At 38.7% G+C, this 22,208-nt stretch overlaps 1 protein-coding gene across 1 annotated transcript in view; it reads right to left on the reverse strand.

Annotated features, from left to right (window-relative positions):
- Positions 1 to 208: 208 nt before the first annotated feature.
- The window catches only part of gpc6a (glypican 6a), a 166,758-nt gene continuing 144,758 nt past the window's right edge, over positions 209 to 22,208 (reverse strand). Inside the window, exons 7-9 of the mRNA XM_078257227.1 lie at positions 5,099 to 5,229; positions 1,957 to 2,132; positions 209 to 839 (exon numbers count right to left, since the gene is read on the reverse strand). Coding sequence (XP_078113353.1) covers positions 619 to 839; positions 1,957 to 2,132; positions 5,099 to 5,229 — 528 coding nt within the window. The 3' untranslated portion in view covers positions 209 to 618. The remainder of the gene's footprint in view (positions 840 to 1,956; positions 2,133 to 5,098; positions 5,230 to 22,208) is intronic.

Here is a 22,208-nt window from a genome sequence, read left to right on the forward strand (position 1 = left end):
TACATTAGCACTTTCTTAGAGAAAATCAAATGTGCAACTATAAAGTGGCTGTAAGAAGTGCTGCTTCCTGAAGCCATACTGATATGACCAAACGGGAAACCAGGTGAACTGCTAGCACTGTACAATCCTGTACCAACCAATCCAAAACTGTGTAGCCTGCATAAAAAACCTAAAACATGTTTTTAACATAATTTCCATGCATGCACACAGTAAGACTTTCTCCTTTTATCTGAGGGGGAAAAGACTAATAAGACAAAATGGGTGTTGTCTCGTTTTCACAACTTCATCATACAAAGGAAAATAAAAATAAATTCCCTTTTATCTGAAAAATCTGATCAGATAGTTTTCACTAGTTTTTTTAAAACCCACTTTAGAATAATGAGAAAACACCACGTGTTTTTTTTTCAGAGAAAGCTGGTTCAGTGATGGCACCGAGCATTCTTTGGGGGACGAGCAGGATGCAGCACTGCACTCACTTCCAGTCCTACCATACAACACAGTAAGCCATTCTCCACAGGTTTCCAGTGTCCAGTGAGGGAACAGCAGTAGAACTTGCTGTTACACACACTGTACTGTACGTAACAGTACAAAAGTCAGTGATCAGGCCACACTCATGTATTATCTCCATTGAGTCTGCATTGCCCAGAGTGGAAGTGCGAGGGCGGCCAACACCAGCAGTAGGGAGGGTCCGCGGGAAAATGACTTGCCCGCGGCTGCTGCTGCACGTTCATCGCTTCTGTCGGCTCCGATCACAGGAGCCTCGGTTCCAACAAAAACAAACTCTGTTGTGCAGCCGTCAGAGCAGCCGCTGCCACTGCCAGAACTACTGCCCTCGTCACCTGCAGCAACAAAATCACACAAATTAAAATGTACATAAAAATAAAATCGTTAGGCAGTTAGGTTTGGCTCTTTAGTTCAGTAGTAGGTTTAGTCTGTTGCTGGTTCAACTTGTCCTACTCAGTTTAGTACAAAAGCACTATTTGTAAGGTTAATAGCTCAACACCAAACTATTTGCAACAGAGTTATCATAATTGTTTCTTTGGCTTTTTTTTGTTCTTTTTAATACTCTTTATTTAGTTGAAATAAAGTAATACAGTAACCTTTTCTCATGCATGTGTTTACTTGCTGATTCAGTTATTTCTACAGGTGTGACAATGGATGTATTTAAAGGAGAGGGGGCCCACTGAGGCTGCATATGTTCAGTGACAATGATGATGGAGTGAGTGTTTCGGGGAGATTTTATTAAACATAATAAACTTTACTGCAAAATTTCTCCTCGTCATAAGTGCTGGTGCGACCGAGCCTTTACGGGTGACAGAGCGCAAAAATAGCTTTTGAATGATTGAAAATGGGCCAGAAACAGCAGTTATGAATAGCAGTGTGCAAAATGTAAGTTTTTAAAGAAGGATGTTTCACTAACTAAGCATAGTGGTAGGGCATAGTTTTTTTTTCTTATGTAGGATGCGCAACACATTTAGTGTAGTTGCTGCAGTACTAGGTCTCTGGTGTTGAAGAAGACACCAATCCTACAGTAACAAACAAAAAACAAAGATGACAGCAACAAAAATGGAGTTGAGGTACATAATTTATTGGCAGTGGGGATGGGATCCACAAAATCTAAAAGAAAGAATGGATTCTGTCATGGCAACATTGGAGATGTATCTTCCTAGACATAGTCTATCATTGTCTGTGTCACCGTACCTACAGCTATTTATTCTCCTAATAATGTCAGTCTTGCCTCAGTGCAACACTGATGCATGCTGTAGAGAGTTGCTACATGAATGACACCAAGGATCTTTTCGGTACAGTTTCTATTACTGCAGGAGTATTCATGTGTGTGTGTACATATCAAGACCAATATGCAGTGCCAGAAATTAAAACAGAAACTTTTACTTTAAATTATTAATATGATCTTGTCACTGCACTTGTAAACACCCGAGAAATTGGAGAACTTACTTGAGTCCTGGAAGTAGATGTCATTTCCATTGTAGGCGTTCTTTAGCTTGTTGGTCATGACACGTAGAGCCATGATCTGCTGTCGTATCAGTGTGTCAGGCCTGGTGATATCCACATCCACCTCTGGGTTGTTCACTTGGTTGGTTAGACCCTCCTTCACCACCTCAGGGAAATATCTAATGACACAGCAAAAACTTAAATCACCTAATATCTCCATGTAGTATCTCTGGAAGCACTATTTAAATGGGCCTTCATGGCAATATCTTCAATAATTATTAATATAACGTGGGGTTTAGTAGATACAGTAATGTATAACAAGACACAATTATATATACGGTATATATATTAAAAACAAGTTTTGTTTTTTTATATGCACAAAACAATGTTGTCCATATTTGCTTGATTATTTATATAGTTTGTCTTCCAAAACTGTGAGAAATAAAATGAGTACAGTCTCCAAAGAGAATTTAAATGAAGCTATCAAGCAGCATCAGTGACACTGATGCAAAAAGGCAATCTACTGCATGGTGGCTGACAGAGCTCAACACTATGTAAAAGTAACAAAAAGAAAGTGATAAAAATGTAGGTGATAAAAATGCATGTGAATTGAAAAATGGAGTGATAAACTACTCATTTTTAATTCAAAGCTGATTTGATTCAGGACAGCCGTGTTTCATTATTTTCCCTGTCTTACATTCATCATTCACAACACAAAATGCCATGTATCATTTAAGGAAAGTGGCCTCAAGGGTGGAAGAAACAAAAAAGAATTGAAAAAAATCAAAGTGATGAAAATGCATGTGAATTTGGCCAAGGACCACAGGACTTAATGACTTCAGACCCGTCGCCCTGACCTCTGTGGTTATGAAGTCCTTTGAGCGCCTTGTAATTTCTCACCTCAAAGCCATCACTGACCCCCTCTTGGACCCCCTGCAGTTTGCCTACAGAGCCAATAGGTCTGTAGACAATGCAGTCAACCTGGCCCTACACTACATCCTCCAGCACCTGGACTCCGCAGGAACCTACGCCATGATCCTGTTTGTGGACTTCAGCTCTGCCTTTAACACCATCATCCCCGCTCTGCTTCAGGAGAAACTCTCCCAGCTAGGCGTGCCTGACTCCACCTGCAGGTGGATCACTGACTTCCTGTCTGACAGGAAGCAGCATGTGAAGCTGGGGAAAGACTTCTCCGACTCACAGACCATCAGCACCGGATCCCCTCAGGGCTGCGTTCTTTCTCCTCTGCTCTTCTCCCTGTACACCAACAGCGGCACCTCCAGTCACCTGTCTGTCAAGTTTCTGAAGTTTGCGGACAACACCTCAGTCATCGGACTCATCTCTGATGGAGACGAGTCCGCCTACAGGTGGGAGGCTGACCACCTGGTGAAGTGGTGCAAGCAAAACAACCTAGAGCTCAATGCTCTAAAGACAGTGGAGATGGTTTTGGACTTCAGGAGGAACTCAGCCCCACCTGCCCCCATCACCCTCTGTGGCTTTTCCGCTTCCTGGGAACTATAATCTCCCAAGACCTCAAGTGGGAGCTGAACATCAGCTCCCTCGTCAAGAAAGCACAACAGAGGATGGTGCACTTCTACACAGCCATTATTGAGTCCATCCTCACATCCTCCATCACCATCTGGTACGCTGCTAGCACAGCCAAGGACAAGAGCAGACTGCAGCGTGTCATTCGGTCAGCAGAGAAGGTGATTGGCTGCAATCTGCCGCCGCTCCAGGACCTTTACGCCACCAGGACTCTGAGGCGTGCTGAAAAGATTGTGGCTGACCCCTCCCACCCCGGCCACAAACTCTTTGAGACACTCCCCTCTGGCAGGAGGCTGAGGTCCATCAGGACCAAAACCTCACGTCACAAGAACAGTTTTTTCCCCTCTGCCACTAGCCTTATTAACAAGGCCCGGAAACTACCCTGACTCTCTCCACACCCCACCTCTGGCTCTACATGCCACTGTACATAATCTGCTCTTTTTTATCTTTTAATCGTACTCTCTTATTTTTAATACATTGTGTGTGTGTGTGTATATATATATATATATATATATATATATATATATATATATATATATATATATATATATACATATATTTATACTTATATTGTTTGTTCTGTTTAACCCGTTTGTTTAACTTATTTTAGAGAATGTGTGACATGCACCTACAACACCAAAACAAATTCCTTGTATGTGTAAAAAACGTACTTGGCAATAAAGCTTTTCTGATTCTGATTCTGATGTTGGTGTAACAGGCTGAGAACTCACAGAGTAGACAAAGAAATTAGACAGAATCATAAGAGCTACTCTTTCTGATGACAGCTGCTTAAATCAGGCAAAACACAAGCGTCTAATCAGGCTTAAGTCTTTTTCATGTTGGGAGTGCACTTTGCTACAGAGAACCCTTTACATACCCACAAATGACTACTTCTTTTCTTTTAAACTTAATAAATCAAAAACAATTTAACTTCTGTGTAATAAAAATAATGCACTACATGAGAAAGACAACCTGTTCTCACAAGGATGGAGTGTATCATTTAATTGCTGCTGTAATTGCAGTCGTCTTTTTACAGTTATTGTACATGTGTGTTAATATTTCACCATTTAACCATACAAAGTGAAGCGTGCATAGTTTGTGTTTAAGTAACAGGAGAATCCGATGATTTCATAACACACTCCTAACATGGGCCGACTTATACTGACGTTTTATCATCTCTGGGAAATCAATTTACCTTCAAGATTTAGAGTGATGCTTAAACATGTTACTGGCACAAACAAGCAAATTAACGTCTTTTATTGCACCATCTAGTGATTTTGTTACTACGAGAAGGCCAAAGTGATGGGGTGATATATTGTCTCTGCCAGCATCTCTGGTTCAGAGAAAACAACTCACTGTCCAATCGACTGTACGGCTCGACAACACTCACACGTGCTACAGTGGTGATAAGAGGTGTTGGAAGCTCCACAGTCCTCTGGGTATTAGTAAATTCTCCACATAAGCAATAACCATTGTATTAACAGAGAGAGTGTTAATCTGGGAACAGAGTGTGGTTATTTTAATCCCTGGCAGGCAAAATGTGATAACCGTAGAGAGGGGTGACTTTGCTGTGGTTATAAAGAGTAGCAGAAGTCCTCACCTGCCCTTTGTGTGGCTGTTCCAGCACTGATCCTCGTCAGACTCGGTGAGCTTGCCCTTGGCACAGATGTCATCTGGCAGGTTGGACCAGAACTTCTTGGACTCCTTCAACTTCTCTTTGATGTCAATCACCTACCATGGGCCAAAACAGAAATATAATATCCTGTATATCAGGCTTGTCAATTTTGGATTTTTAAAGGCTGAGAAGTCAGGGTGAGAAGTGAATTGACTGTAACACAGAAGTGCAAATATCTTATTTATTTCTCAGAATATTAAAATTGAAGCCATTACTTTCAATTAAAACAACTTACAAAAAAGTAAATTTGGAAAATACAATCAATTAAAACAAAACATTGTTCTAGTTAAGACAAATTTTACAATGAATAAAAAAGGGTAAAATGCATGTGGTACATGCTCTCAAAACTAAAAGCTAAAACAGAACAGGGATACAGCAGACTCCAATAGCTCCATCTCTGTATAGAAGAGAGACACATTGTGATTTCAAACATTCATGTGGCATCAAAAGTTTGTCATTGCACAACCCCTTCTGTTCATTTATTCCATGAGGAGATAAGTACTGTTGGACTGCCCAGGGTTTTTTCTTTCCATTTTGCTTCTTGTCCACTTCTAACCATATTATGTTCATCTCTGTTTCATAAAACAGACTTGGAGTTTTGAATTTGATATTTGGCATGAACGGTCACCCCCAACTGATTCCATCTGGACTTAGCAAGAAGTTTTAGCTGTGACCAGCAAACAGGCGGAAAAAAATATGAGGATTCACTGTGTGCAGAAACACATTGTGTCGATTTTTTCATTTTGATACAGTTGGTAACAATCATGAAAACAGAGAATACAAAATCCTACCTAATCTAAAAATAAGTGGTAAGATATTCATGAAGGTATATACATTTAACATTTAAAGTATGCACCATGTGTAAATATGTTGGATAAAAACATGTTCATAACAAACTCACTTGTCCTTAACAAGTACTAAGCTTTTCTCACAGGAGAGCAGGATTACATACAGTATACAGCATAAGGCCTTGTTCAGACAGTCAGCCAAAAACATGGCATATCCAGATTATATCCAGATTGATTTTAGAAGCAAAAAAACACATAATTTGCATGTAGTCAAAATGTAGCCTAATTTACCCAGAATATTGTGAGATTCTATTCAAGATTTGTACACTTAAAAAGGAGAAACTCAAAAAAAAATCCACAAACAAAATCCACATATATTGAATCCTGCATCCATAAAACAAAGAACCTGGTATTAGACAGCTGATGTACTGTATTCATTCTGTGTGTGTGTGTGTGTGTGTGTGTGTGTGTGTGTGTGTGTGTGTGTGTGTGTGTTAAAATATATTTTGGCAAGAAAGAACATTGTTGATGGGTTACAACCTTCTCTGTGAAATTCAATTGCTTTCAACAGTGTTGCAATTTTTTCTGTAAATTGTTTTGGACCAATTTCAGCTGAATCCATCAAGCCTCTGAAAAACATAGACTGCTAAATATCTGTCTCATACAATTTGTACCCAAATATTTCAAAAACATCTGATTTAATGCATAGCCCAAAAGCCTCAATCTTAGTAACATTTCAACCAAGTTGCCAAAGTATACAAACATGGAGGTATTTCACCTCAACTTTAGAGAAGAAACCCTGTGATATTAATAATCATTGTTCTTTGTAGAAGGTATCTGTCCCGGCTAACCTTTGAACCACACAGTTAACATGTGAAAAATATTCAGAAATATAAAACAAACAAGGAATTGCACACCTCCCACTCCAAATCCTTGAAATAACTAGCGAGGAGTGATTGACACAAGTTACTGCCTCTTTTCGTTGGTTAAAAAGATAAAAAAATTAAATAAAATAAAAAACAGGAGAGAAAATATAGCTGCCACTTTCTCCGAGATTCTGGCATATCAACCTGATTGTTTGTAGCAGAGACATTTTTTTTCCAATTACTTGTCAATAATTGTTAACTCTTGAAATGTTCCTACTGCAGCTTTGATAAAAAAAGAAGTTATATTTGACAAAAACAACTCAAGGTCCTTATGAGAGTTCAGTAGTGATAAAATATAAACATAAACGTGTATTACATTTAAAAGCTCCAGAAAAGTTAGTGGAGCTTAAATTTGGATTGTTCTGTTTAACGTTGATGATGGAATTTGATGCTTAATTTTCAAGCCAACATGGATGAGAAGTCCTTAAAAGTGCTGTGGATAGAATCAGAACCGCTACTGAACTTGTAAGTCAAAAGATCCATCTCCATGACAACTAAACAGACTTCATCTGCTGATGAAGATGATAAGGTTGAAAGTTTCAGAAAAGCTACAAAGTGGATCTTGAGTCGTGACTGTTGTGTCAAACTACTATTTTCATGGTCAAATAAGAGCTTTGAAGGTTAAATTAAAATGAGTGACACATTCAAAAAATACTGACTTTTGTCAATAATACTATGCACTGTACAAAACACACGCACACACACTCATACATTATATATACACAGTACATAGAGGGTATATACATCACCAATAATTCATTAGATAACCAGTCTATAACAAGGTTGAGACTACAGCAGAATTTCATATCACACTTTGCTGCAGCAGATTCTCTCAGACAAACCATCTCTGAATATATATGTGTTTAACACCTGCTCTTGTCTATCACCTTCATCTGTTCACATATGCTCCCTCTATATTTTGCACACGTTGCCAGACGTACTGCATATGTCAAACGGTGCAGGAATTAATAAATGTTACCATTTAAACATCCTGTTATGATCAGATTTCATGACGTTTTCACCAGTGGTAACTGTTCTGTGTATCTGTTTTCACGTGCAACCCTTTTAACAGATCAGGAATAATGTATTTATGCTATACGTCTGACTTCTTATAGTTAACTGTGTTCCCCAGAGTTGCACTTTAGCTCCTTTTGGTGATACATTTTCAACAGTGATTTGGAAAAGAATATCTACCGCAGAAATCCATTCAAATGCATTGCATATTATTATAGTTTTACAACACTTAGTTGTATATAACAGCATGTTGATATGAATTTTTTCAGTTCAATTGCAATTCACACTTTGCTAAACCACCCTTAGTTACTGTTGCAGTGCTTGTCAAGCTCTAGTAGCCTACATTGGTAGCGGTGGCAGCTTTACCATTGAAATTCTTAGTAATTCTTGAAACAATGGGTCTTTGAGTTCACACAGAAGTAAAGAAAAGCAGCATCTCATTTCTAACAACTGACAAACATCAATTTCATTGGCTTGACAAATTTTGCTATCAGATTTTAGCAGTTGTAACTTTACATTACCTTTATGAGTTGGCTGAAGACTGTCTCCAGCTGACTTGTTTTAACAAAGAGAAGCATGTAATGGGTGCTAACTATGCACATGATGGCTACAAGATGGAGGCTAAAGCTACATGTATGTACAGAGCAGAAAGTTGAATCCTCTGCAGTCGATGGTTTAAGTAAAAGACATGGAAATAAGAAGTAGCTCTTTCATTGCTTGGTTATTGCAAGGTAGATAGTCAGCCCTACTATTACAGTGTAGTAAATTAAATAAGGGTGCTAGATTTTAGCTGTAGGGCCTATTGTTTGTATTCTAAACCATATGTGCTTTACATACTCAGAAGAAAGGACTTTGAGGATGAGGACTAATAGTGCCGAATTATGACACTATCTCAGGTAAAGAGTTTGACTGGAGTTGTTGGGGTGTAAACTTCCCAAAACCCAAAAAAAAGATCAGGATAGAACCACTTAACAGTACCCAAAAACTCTGATTTACTGTTGTAGCAGTAGATATGTCAGTTCTGAACGGGGATGTTTGTAACCTAGCCTGGTACAACATACCGTAGTTAGCTAATAAAATGCTCTTTGACTTTGGTAAAAAGGTAAATATTGTAGGTACAGTAATAAGCTAGTTGATTTGGCATGCTGTTTGCAGTTCATGTCTGCGCTACAAAACACACAACACACACCATTCATACACTTTGCTCCAAACTCATAAGATGCCAAATATCACTCTTTCCACAGCCCCTAACACACAACTTGTGAAAAATCCAAAGCTTGAAAGACCTGCCATGCCTAGTTATGGTTGCTAAACTCTGAACAGTCGGGACATGGGACTAGCGATAGGGAGTTGTGTTCTCTCAAAATGAAAAACAACTTAAATTTACAGTGCTTTACTGTTATGCAGTAGTAGTTGTGTTCAGATTTAATTAACATATTGTATCTAATGGTGGTTAGTTCAGGATGTGGGACTGACTGCTCTGCTGTGTGAGGCTGGTGGAGAGACAGTTGAGAGAAAGCAGGAGCTATCAGGTTAGCTCTACCAAGCCTGAGGTAATAACCCAGTGAGCAGCAAAATCTCTTCATCTTGGCTTTGGCTGCAGGCCACAGTAGCCTGTGGTTCATACAATAAAGCACTTGCTGAATAGAGTAAACACCTCATCCAGTATGAATGAACTTATTGAGGGTGCTGAGAATTTGACAAGTTATAGAACTACTTCACATTATGCTAAATATTTAACATTGTCTGCATGTGCCAGCTGTTATGCTGAAAATTATTCCTCGCTGAGATTAAAAAAAGGTTGAAAAAAGAGTGGTCAAGTTTGTGGTTCATTAAGGACCACTCAACCCTTCCCCTAATCCCAATGCCACCTTCCTGAAGTCCTGGACTCTGAAACATGTGACGAACTGAATGATTTCAAAATTGTTCATTGGATTTACATATTTAAATGGTTTCATCTCTTTATACCCATTTATTGGACTTATTTTATTGGACTTCTTATACTGGATTTGCTACATTAGTATTGGATCCATTATAATCCTTTTTATGCTGGGTTGGGAACTGTTGCGGGCCTGGAAAGCTTATTAGGACAATGTCTGTGATATTGGGCTGAACAAACAAACTTGACTACAAATAAATTGAGGTTATTCTGCCTTTAATGGATTAAAGCCATACGGTATGTTGCTCCGCAGATAATGTGATAGTTTTCATGGGTAATGATTACAGCCATCTTTAGCTCCAATGGATATGTCTACTGTAAATGCAAAGCCATGGCCAACAAAAACACTTGTTTTTGATTGGCTAGCAGGTATCTGTTTGAGTATCTACACCCCTCAAATATAGCTCCAGTTAACAGTTTAACCGTTATTCTAAATTAATGATAATCAGACTGAATTGCCATTTTGTCATGCTTTGTCATTCAGCCTGACATTGTGTTCATATTAGCTAATATTTTATTTAGTTTTGTGCTAACTAATCAGTAGAGAGTGATCATTTTCAGTCAATGCAGAAGCTGCTGTAGCAGCAGAATAGGAACATTTAACGTTACGTTTTTCACATCGATCTAAGAATTATGTCAATAAATGTTTTTTTCTGTATGTCGACTTACAACCACGCTTGTCACTATTTTTCTGTCACTATTTTTCATGCACATAGCTTGGTAGCTAGCTAGCTATGTAGTATAGGCTGTTGATGATAAATTCTTAATCCCGCCTACTAAATTCTGATTGGTTAACTGTTTCTCCAATAGGGATGTAACGATTACCGGTGTAACGGTAAATCACGGTAAAAATGTTGACGGTAACAATTACCCTTTTCATTTAAAATATCCTCATTATCGCGGTGGATTACCACGGTGTGGAAACCCTTCCCAGCTTCATCCGAGGCTCCTGAAGTTGCCGCGCAGGCACACTGCGCTCAGACAGGAGAAGGGGACAAAATGTAGCAGCTGTTTAACCGACTTTTTTCTTTTTAATTCTTTCCCGTTTTTGGACTTGTTGAAGTGATGTGTGTAGCCCAGAACGTAAGTTAAAACTATTCTGTAGCTTGCTAAACTGTCATGGGTTTTACTGCCTCGTTATCTTCAATACGTGTTCTGCTGCGATGTGGAAGTTTAGCCCGTGTTACGACGTGACATTTATTTGGAGAGAGAGAGAGAGAGAGAGAGAGAGAGAGAGAGAGAGAGAGATTATCGCCTTGATAATATTGCGGTTGCTGTGTTTCTTATTGCATAGCTGATATATGTGCAGATTGTTTAATATTACTTGTGCAGCCACGTGTTGATATTCAGGTTGTGTTAGGGCAATTTGCTAGCAACATGCAATCGCCAGTAAACAGACTAGCGCTGTGGAGCCACATGCTTAGCAATTAAAGGTGTATTACACTGTTTGCTCTGTTATGGATATGTGTGCTGTAATAGATGTGGCTTATTGTCAGTTTCGTGTTACTTAGCAATATGTTACATTTATGTTAATTATTACAGAGAAATGAATGTAAATCTTAGTATTGTTTCTTGTTATGCTGGTGGCTATACTATTTAGTTTTAGTAAATAAAGTTCATAGTAAGTCAGATGCTTATTAATGTGCATTATTATTTGCTTATGTTTCAGAACCACATCCAACTAAACATGTAACGTCAAATACAACTTCATAGTTAACTTCATGTTGGAGTTGTAAATAAATCTTCCTGGATCTCAAAGTCAGACATCTCTGGTTCTTACTGGACACTCTACAGCGGGCCAGTGTTTCAGTAGTTTTCAATAGTTTTTACAAGCCTGTTGCCTATATTTTTGTAATATAATAAACACTGTTACACTTTTTGAAACTATTTCAGCTTGTGTAGGCCTATCAGTGCTTTCTGAACATATTGAACACACTTTTTAGAATACCGCGATAATACCGAAAACCGTGATCATTTTGGTCACTATAACCTTTGAGGTAAAATTTTCATACCGTTACATCCCTATTCTCCAACCAGAGGAAACACCCGTCAGAGGCCCAACGCCAGACCTATTTGCATCACTGAACACATCTGAGATGTCAAATACCATGTTTAAATGTAACTTGCAAAAATAAAAACACAGAACAAATGCATACATTCATTGGTTGGCTTCTACAAATGTATTATTCTGAGAACCATGAAAAAAAAAATACTGTTGTCATCCAGTTGAAACCCTTCTTACTCATGTAAGAGCAGAAACTCACTCACTCACTCACTCACTCACTCACTCTCACACACACCTACCTCATCATGTCCTAGCTACTCTGGGGATTTCAGAGAGTGCATACAGTGAAGCCTCGGGTCTTAACAGGACATGAAAGGCCCTGTACCAACAGTATGCTACTGCAGGAGACTGCCCTCACATTCAATGTGCTAATCCTGTCATGAAGACACCAAAGCTGGTTAGGTTTAACACATGCTAGTGTGGCTGTGATTCATGATGGCCCCAAGCATCCTGGCATGTGGATATGGATCAAAATGTGTTTGGTTATTATACTTTTATACTTAAAATTGAACCACAGTAATGTGACATTTATATGGTCCAGTCTGACAGCCGAATGTCTGCAAACAGGAATATTTCATGTGATGTGAAGGCAGGAAGGGTATATGCTGTATACATGTATAAGTAAATAAATATATTTATGATTAATTTGGGAATTTATGCCTATGCAAGTACTGTATCATGCAGTGTGTTCCATGGGTATAACATAAAGTGCAGTTCACATAAACAGTGTCAAGAGTCCAGTATCAGCACAGCCCATTCTACTACACAACTGCAGCAGTAAACAAACACTTCATAAATAAATTCAAACATATAAACATAAACACACATACAACACACTGAGGGTGAATTGTGAAGACAAAAATCTAACCATGAGCGCCCAGGGCAGTGAGTCTGACTCCAGCTAGAATAGTTACTGCTTTCACCGCATCTGTGTTGCTGCTGCAGCCGCAGGATTAGATACAGCCGAACCTTCAGTGTCTCTTCCTATTTTATGCAGTCTATGGTCTCTCCTAGTCTCCCTGGCAGCCCAGAGTTCACTGCTGCACTGCTTTACAGGAACCTCTAAATAACTGATAATATCAACTACAGGTTCATTGGTAGAAGAGATTTAGAACAGTGATACAGATTTTTCTCAGTTGGACACATCAATTTAAGATACACACCTAGCTAAAACTGATGCTGTCTGATACAAAAGTCCTGCAATAAATCATGAAGGTTATAATCTTTAGTTTTTGTTGTTTTAGAGAGGCGCTGATGCAACCGTATGGTCATTCTGTAGGCTGTAGTTTGTTTCTACTGTATTATTTTGTCCACTCCATTTATATCAATAAGGGTAGGCTAAATAACAGAAACTCCTCTCTGTATAATGCAATGCAGTTTAACAGCACAAACTGAAGCCTCCAAAATGATCATACAGTTGAATCACTTTTAGCTAGGTGTGCCTAATAAACAACTCAATGTAATAACTTCGTAAAATCACAGCCTTATATGCTTCGCTCTCTTAGGTCTAATAGGTTACATGTTAAAATGGTCTGTTCCACCATGCACCCGGCTTAGGACCCTTGGTGATAGATCTTTTAAGTCCGTAGAACCTAATCTTTGGAATGCTCTGCCTCAAACACTTACAGTCTGCTGTTTCTGTGGACTCTTTCAAAAATCAGATAAAGACCTACCTGTTTAGAGAGTAGTTAGGTAGCAATTATTTGTCTTTGTCGGGAGTGGAGCTCTATCTCACTGAAGCAATGTTTAAACACTGCTTACATCTCTGTTAACAACAGTGATTTACTGCCCAAGGACACACATGGGCCATTAACAAAGATCTTAATCAAGTTCACTGAAACAATGGATCCACTACGACTCACTGTGTGCTATTTACCTTTCAAGTCTGACCTAATTATTGATTTAATTAATTAATTAAATAATTTAATTAATTAATTATTGATGGTTGGTCACTGTAATCATTCATACTCTTCATATTGGCTGTAGTTGTAGAAAGTAGTTGCACTACATTGGAATCTTTTCACAGGCAGCATGAAGAGGAGGGATGACAACAGCGACCCCTAACTCTTTTCAACGTATATATGGCTTGAGAGTGTTACGTTAAGATACTCTTGAAAAACTCTGAATCCTTTAACAATTTTCTCTGGTAACAGTTGGCTGTAAAGACACATACTAACAATGTGATTAGGAGATTTGGGTGATCTAACATAACTAATATATTTTATTTTTATTATAAAATAATTTCACTCAAAACCAACAATGTGCATCTTGTGTCTATATTATGAACAAACAAATACCAAAGAGGGCCTTGTGATAACATAAAATAGACAATCTCCTCAAAATCTGCAGTTACAATAGCCACAATATATATATATATATATATAAATAAAAAAAAACACATACACAAGTGCAGTTGCACCATTGTAATCTATTCCCTCCTTTTCTTTGTGTATTGCCTGAATTAAATATTTTATTCAAACAAAGCTTTATCCCAACCCACCTCCTCGGAGGAGGATGTAGGGCACCCTCCAGCAATGCATGTTAATGTAGGTCCAGTAATTTCAATTAGGACTTCCACAGGTCATATCCACCTGCTTCAATTCCAAACAGTTGACTTCAGATAGGCCGGCTGCTTTAAACTTAGCAGTGAGCTAACCTTATGGAAACAGCTAATCAAACTTAATTCAGTTATTTTAAGTTCACTTCTCATTATAATCTTTATGTTTTGTATAGCTTTTGTCTTTGCATATTACAAGTCCTTTCTTATACTGTATGAATGCTGACGAATGTTATTAGTTGGCAGATACTTTCTGTCTATCTTCAAACTGCTTAGTTGTCACTGTGAATAGTTGTATAAAGAGTGTGAGTGGAGCTGAAGCAAGTTTTAAATATTGTGATTGGTTACTGCTTACATCTCTTTTAAGACCAGTGATTTACTGCCCAAGAACACACATTGGCCATTAACAAAGCCTCTTAATCGATTTCAGAAAAGCAATGTGACTCACTGTGTATGAGATGAAAGCATTCATCGAAACCAAAGCATGCACCACTAGTTTGTCAGATCTATCAAATGACTCACACAACACCCAATTTTGTAAAGAATAAAAAATACATAAAACAAGGACATCTTTTGAAACAAGCACATTAAGAACAGCAGATGGCAATGCAGTAAAAGTGAAGTTTACAAAAAGGTTGGTTGAAAAAAAAGATGATTTCTTAATAAAAGCATAATGGGGCACAACTCTGCCTTCACTCCATAGTCTACAGGCCTTAATAAATAAATCCCACTGTCCCCTGATCTGAGTCTAGACAGTGGAGAAGCCACACGGGCCTTGCAAAATGATCTCAATGTGTGTTCAGGCTCATGTTGATTTAAAAGCCCAGCGCTGCCTGGAAGGAGACGTTGGGGGCTTAAAACACCAATAAACGTAGTTAAGGGGTTATTTTTTTCAGCAAGGATTATTGCGCTCTTTGCATTCTGTCATGTTTTTAAAAGACAGGGAACTCCTGAATGCTTGAATTTTAAAAGTAATATGGTTATATACACCTGGGTATAATGTTTCTCACTGCGGAATTACTGATAATCAGAGCTGATGGCCGGGTTGAGGAAGATGCTTTGGTGCCACAGCGCTCAGAGGCAACTGGCTAATGCTATGACTAAATAATATATATAAACTTAGCACAAAAGGTAAGGAAATTAGTGTTTGGTAGATTATTTCTCTGTGGTAACAATCCTTTTTGGCAATACATCTTATACCGTTGGAAAGCCTGTTTAGTTCCCTTACAAATGGTGCCCCATTTGGTGCCCCATTTGGTGCCCCATTTGTAAGGAACATGCATTTGTGGGATGAGCAGCAGCACTGAGTATGTGGGTTGCGTCCATGAAAAATTTGCCAAATCTTCCCTGCCATTGCCTTTCACCGTCAGGTCCGTTTGCGCTGGTGTCGGCAACACGTGCACTGCAACCTGAACATGTGGAGGAACCTTATGTTCAGTGATGAGTCCAGATTCTGCCTATGGCAGTTGGATCATAGTCAAAGTGTGGAGAAGACGCAGAGAACGCTATGCTGATTGCTGCACCGATAGAGTAACACCTTTTGGTGGAGGCAGTGTGATGGTGTGGGGCGGCATCTAACCTCACTGGAAAAACGAGGCTTATCATCATTGGAAGCAATCTCAATGCAGAGAGATATAGAGATGAGATTCTGCAACCAGTGGCAATCCCATATCTCCACAGTCTGGGACCGAACTCTATCCTCCAAGATGACAACGCTCGCCCCCACAGGGCGGGGTTTATCAGAGACTACCTCCAGAATGTGGAAGTAGAGAGGATGGAATGGCCTGCCAGCAGTCCTGACCTCAACCCCATTGAACACTTGTGGGATCAGCTTGGGCGTGCTGTTCGTGCCAGAGTGACCAACACAACCACGTTGGCTGACTTGCGACAAATGCTGGTTGAAGAATGGGGTGCCATCCCACAGCAGTGTGTGACCAGGCTGGTGACCAGCATGAGGAGGAGGTGCCAGGCTGTTGTGGCTGTGTATGGTTCTTCCACACGCTACTGAGGCTCCTGTTTGTGAAATGAATAAATTGTTTAATTGCCAATATGTCTTGTTTCTTCAAACTTCAATCATCCAATCCACCAAATGAGTCAACAGCAGAATAAGCTGTTTGGCATTGGCAGAGAAGATTTCCCACATACTCAGTGCTGCTGCTCATCCAACAAATATTTGTAAGGAACATTAAAGCCATTTACCAAGTGTCAGCTCTGGTCAATTTAATTGTACTGGTTTTTTTTAATAAATGTTATAGAAAATGAAAAAACCAATTTGCCTTGATCAGGGTTTTAATTTGTTGCAAACATGAACATGGTTTTAATAATCTGTATCTTATTGCTCTGAAAAACTACAATGATTTAAGACATATCAGTGATACTTATCAACATTTATTGAATTGATTGAATATATTGGCAGACATTACAGGCACCTATTCATGTAAACAGAGAACACAATAGTTCTCTCTTTTATCACTTGGATTATGCAGGTGATGGTGTATATACGTGTGAAGTCCTTCACACCTCTCTGGCACCTTGAGGGCAGACAGATCCAGCAACTCTCCACTGTTGTCTTTGTATAGTGTGCTCCTATTAAAGACAAATTCATAGACATCAACACATAATATATTAGGTGTACATAGCTTTCTTTAACATCACCTGGAAGAAGAGAAACAAATAAACAAAATACTTGTTCTTTTCTGCTCAGTTTGCTTTGTATTAATTAAAAAAAATAACCGATATTTAAGTTGCAAATAAAGCATATCATTTCTAGATCTGTTTTATTATAGTGGTTAAATTGTACTTAACAGACTGATATTAATTCCTCATTTTCAGACTAATGGTATATGAAGGAATGAAGACTAAATTCTGATGAACAACACACAACAGTGATGCAGAAACTGACACAAACAATCCAGTTTCTTTTGTTCTTTCAGTTAGTTAGTTAGTTTTTACTACTGGCTCTAACATGAAATTAGCCAAATCCCCAGGAACAAAGTTAACTAAACGAGGAAAAAATACAAAGTGGGGTCATCACATATACACATACTGTCCGTCATATGTCGTTCAAACTAGCTAAACAATAAAGAAAATCTATTTGTTTATGGACATCAAGCTAGGCTATATGCTAGCGCCATATGCTAGCTAGCTAGGTGCTTAAGTTATGTTACTCACCCTCGTAGTTGTGGACATAACTTCATACGTCCAACTTCAAAGCTTTCTCCCGTTTCCTGATGGGTGCAGGTGAAAGTGCGTCGACCATTCTGTGCACATTGTTGACATATACTTATAATAAAGCAATGGACGGCGCAGGGGTAAATAAACTTGGTTACAGAGCAGCCGCCCTCAACAGACGTTCTAACGTAAAGTGAACGCACCCTCAACGGGACAGGGATCATTTCATTGGTCAACACTACAGCTGGCATTCTATTGGTTGTTGGATTTTGATAGGGTTATAACACAAAAAAATCCGAAAAAAGTGAGCAGAATCAGCCTGAGTGCGAGGAGAAGGTTCAAAGCTGAGAGCAGGAAATCTGTCCAAACAACAACATATCTGAGTCCAAGCAGAAAGTTTGAGCACAAGCAGAGCAAATCCAAGCGCGAGCAGTGACTATTTGAGTGTGAGAGCAAGAAATCTGAACGTAATATCACTGAGAAATGCTCTCAAATTGAAATAATGCGCTCTTGAATAAAGATTGTACTCCATAGAGGGGCTGGAGGCTGCGGGTCTGTGTGCTATAAAATTACATTGTTGATTGGAAAAAATTGTAATTCAGATTTTATCTACCGGTATCAATCTACCAATCTAAGTATAACCTATGGGAAACACTAAAAGATTATAAACATAAAACCTTCTAAAATGTGACTGGAAATACAGAACAAGAAAGCAGCTAGTATGGAAGAACTCAGGAAAACCGACAAGAGTGCACCTGCCTGATGGACCTCTTAAATGCTCCTTTTACATAACCAACTGCTTCTGTCAGTCTAGTCATCATTCCTCATGCAGAACAGCAGGGCTCTGCCCTGCTCTGGCTGAACAGACAGAAATTGAGCAGAGGCAGATTGCTCCCTTTGCAGAGCTGCTTTAGTTTCACAACAATGTCAATGACTATGCCTGTACGTAGCACCCATGAACTACTGAAATGTTTTCTGATTTGATATGTTCCTTTTTACCTTTGGTCTATTTTTTTCATTTCAATACTGAATACACTATAAAACACCGCAAATGAATGTTAATATTGTGAAATTGTAGCCCACTGAAAGATTGCTTTTATCAATTGTGTTACAATATGGAACGTTTAAAATATCAGGTCATGAATCATCAAAACCTTTACCTGAGTGTCTTAACATGAAGATAATACTTTGTACTGGAAAAAACAAACTTTGGCAACACATTATTCCTGTAAACTCTTACTGAAACTAACATGTTTTCCTTCCCTTAACTGGATAAAAATGAGTGGGCTGAAATCTTCTCACTTGTTTCCAATGAAGTTTGACAAATAGCATAAAAAATAAATGTCACTTTTTCCTGTGAGCTTATATCAGCCTACCTAAGTCTTTGAAATATCTGCTTCTGGCTGTTCCAATGATTTTTTATTGCTCTAAAATTAGCTATTAGTTTGTAGACAAAAATCCCACTTGCGTCCATTAAAGCATCTGTTCCATTAGAAGTCTATGCACGGGCTGGAAGAATGTTGCTGCTGAGAGACTCTGAATCAGAAAATGATTCATAATTCAGGCAGAAAATCAAAGATGGAGAACAGCAGGGTCAACACTGAAATAATGACTCAATTAGGTTCCAGGATGAACTACAGGTATTATAGTGATGGGAATTACGGCTCTTTGAAGGGAGCCGGATGTAATGGCTCCGTTCTTGTTCTTTTTTTCACTAGTCACTAGGTTTATCTGCAAAATAATCACTAGGATAATGATAGGGTAAAATTTGGATCAGATTCAAACTTACCAGACATCCCACCAATTAAATTTCATATTGGACGCGTGGACTAGGTTTAGAAGCCCCAAATCACTCGTATTACCAGACATAATGTCAATGATCTGCATTGTAAACATTACACAAGGTGACGTCATATCCCTCTGCTTTGTCAGAGAATGTACTACTTTGAATTTAACCTCTGTATTAAATGTGGTATGTAAAAAGTTAGTTGCCTGGCCTTGCAATTTGTGAGAGACTTAATATTAGAAAACAACATCAGAATTGTCTTTAACTGAATGAATGTGCTTACAGTAATAGAGAACAATATAATGCCTGAGACAAATAAACAAACATCTGCATAGAAGACACTAGCTAAATTATTTTTGTCTTTGATAAATTATGCATACTTTCCTACTGGACACAACTGAACTAATTTCATTATAAAGCAGTAAAATTGGACCTTCAATGATAAGGATACTGAGCAGTTTTAGTACACACACATTCATGCTAAGCAAACCGTGACCTGTCTAATGTAAGCACAGATGGAAGTTTCATACACAGCTGGTTTTGTGTCCCATCCCAAGGGTAAACACACCGTTTGAGGGAAAAGGCTTTATAAACAGATGCTTCTCTGTAAGGTAGTAAGTATGTAAGTAACTAAAGCAACATTATAAAGAAGTTGCTGATAGTTTTGATAAATACAGTAAAAAGCATCAAAGGTAATGCATGCATTAACATCTGGACTCAGGCAGGAAAAAATAAATAAATTCTGTACAATTATTTAGCATATGACACTGGAATGTTACCAACATTACACACCAATATTGAACCCCAAACCCCTACATGGTAAAAAATATTCAGTTCTACACTTATAATTTATGGAATTAATGAAATTAAATCCCTTGCATGTGGGTGTTAATTTGATTTTTTATTTAACTCTTGAGTCAGGAGACTTTAAATGTGAAAATGTAAATGCATTCATGTGTTAGGCCAGAAATTGACTGGCAAAACATCCAGTGCATGCTGGAACAGACTCAAACCCCTTCATCAGTTCAACAGTAATAAGCAGGAATGGAAATGGATGAATAATTTATAGTGAGGATGGCATCTGTATCGATTGACCCTGGACTAGTTATAGGAACAAAAACAACTGAATTGGCTGTAATTGGTTTATCTAGTGTCCAGCCCAAACATCACACAAAGACAATGCATTAAAAACAAATCCTCTGTTACTTCTCCCACATAGACCACTATTCTAGCATCAGTATTGAAAGACATTGAGCAAAGTAAGCTTCTGTCATCTTGGCACAAACTTTATGGACCAAAGCACAATAAATGGAGCAGATACTACTGCACTGCCTAAAAAGAATGGCTGATCAAACCTAACCAGAGTTTAGAGTTATGTAATCTTCATAAATATGCAAGGATAGACTGCAGGATCACTCGTCCTCCACTTTCTGGGTCACATTGACACCAACAGGAACCACTTAATGGTATCATGGACTGAACCAGTCTCTCAGCACTGAGGGATTTAAACTATATAAAGCGTGGTTAAGACATATTCTCAAAAGTAGGAAAACCTCCAAAGGGAAGCAGCACAAAATGGTCAGTTCCTTGTTATGCTCATAGCAATTGGGTTAGCTTACCTCGAACACAATGGCCCTGCATTTTGTGATTCAGTGCTTTGAATAATGCACTTAATAGGATTTCCTTGGACACACTGTGGTTTTATTTCAGCTTGCCTGCCTACCCACATAGATGAGTTTAGTTCAAAAGGCTCTGCTGTGTTGAAGCAAGGTAAAAACCTTCTACCTTTAGGCTGGCGTGCTAGCCACACAGCCACAAACAGTGGTGGGCTAAACAGCCTTCTGATGAGCAGTGAGACAGGTGCTGAGGCAGATTCCAGTCCATGCTGTGGCTTCCTGGCAGCGTCTACTCGCAAGCTGCTCAAAGGGTAAAGCAGCCAGGTTCTGTGGACCACTTTGGGCCCAAATTTAGCTTGAGATGGGAACTTACTCTTATTTACATTGACATTAAAAATAATTTGGTGCAAAGACTGCATGCTAGAAGGGCGGGTAAAGGCTGGTACCTGCAGGTTAAGTTTTTTTTTTTGAGGGCTATGAATAATGGCAACAGAGATGATTAGATACAGTCTGTAGGTGATTGTATGAGGAACTTTCACCCACTGCTACATGACTGAGTCTAGTGATTGTTAATTATTTAGACTCCAGGCCAACACACTGTACAAATACTACAGCAGTTCACAACATCCCAGTGCATACTGGCCACACTGTTAGTATGTACATGCAGCAGGATGTTAATTAATTCATACAGTATTTATACATGTATATAAGATGCTGCAAGATGTGTGATGTTTTGCTGTTCACAATACTGTCCTTGTGGCCTAAATGAATTCCAAAAATTGTACACATCACCTCTCCCTTTGTTGCCAGGTTTATTGTTCATCATTACAAATGTGGAAACACCAAATCAGCACTGTCCTCTACTTTAAATTCCAAGTGCAAACTGCAGAAGCCTGCTAACAATCAACCTGTAATGTGTAATGTAATGTGTTTCTATCATGTCTATGTAGCCACGGTTATGGTAAACTATGTTGCACAGGGATATGCACACTTTACAACTTCAGGTTTAGTTGTCTCAGCCAGGTTTTGGAAGTTTTAAAGTCCACATGTATGAGTCTAATTGAGAAAGGCTGTCCTTTACACTCATTACGTGAGATTGGAAATCTAATAGGAAGTCTTTGTGCCATCTCAGTCAGAACCTTTCAAATACTGTTGATATTGTTGATATAAAAC

This window comes from Sander vitreus, chromosome 1 (assembly GCF_031162955.1).
Source record: "Sander vitreus isolate 19-12246 chromosome 1, sanVit1, whole genome shotgun sequence".
Taxonomy (NCBI): domain Eukaryota; kingdom Metazoa; phylum Chordata; class Actinopteri; order Perciformes; family Percidae; genus Sander; species Sander vitreus.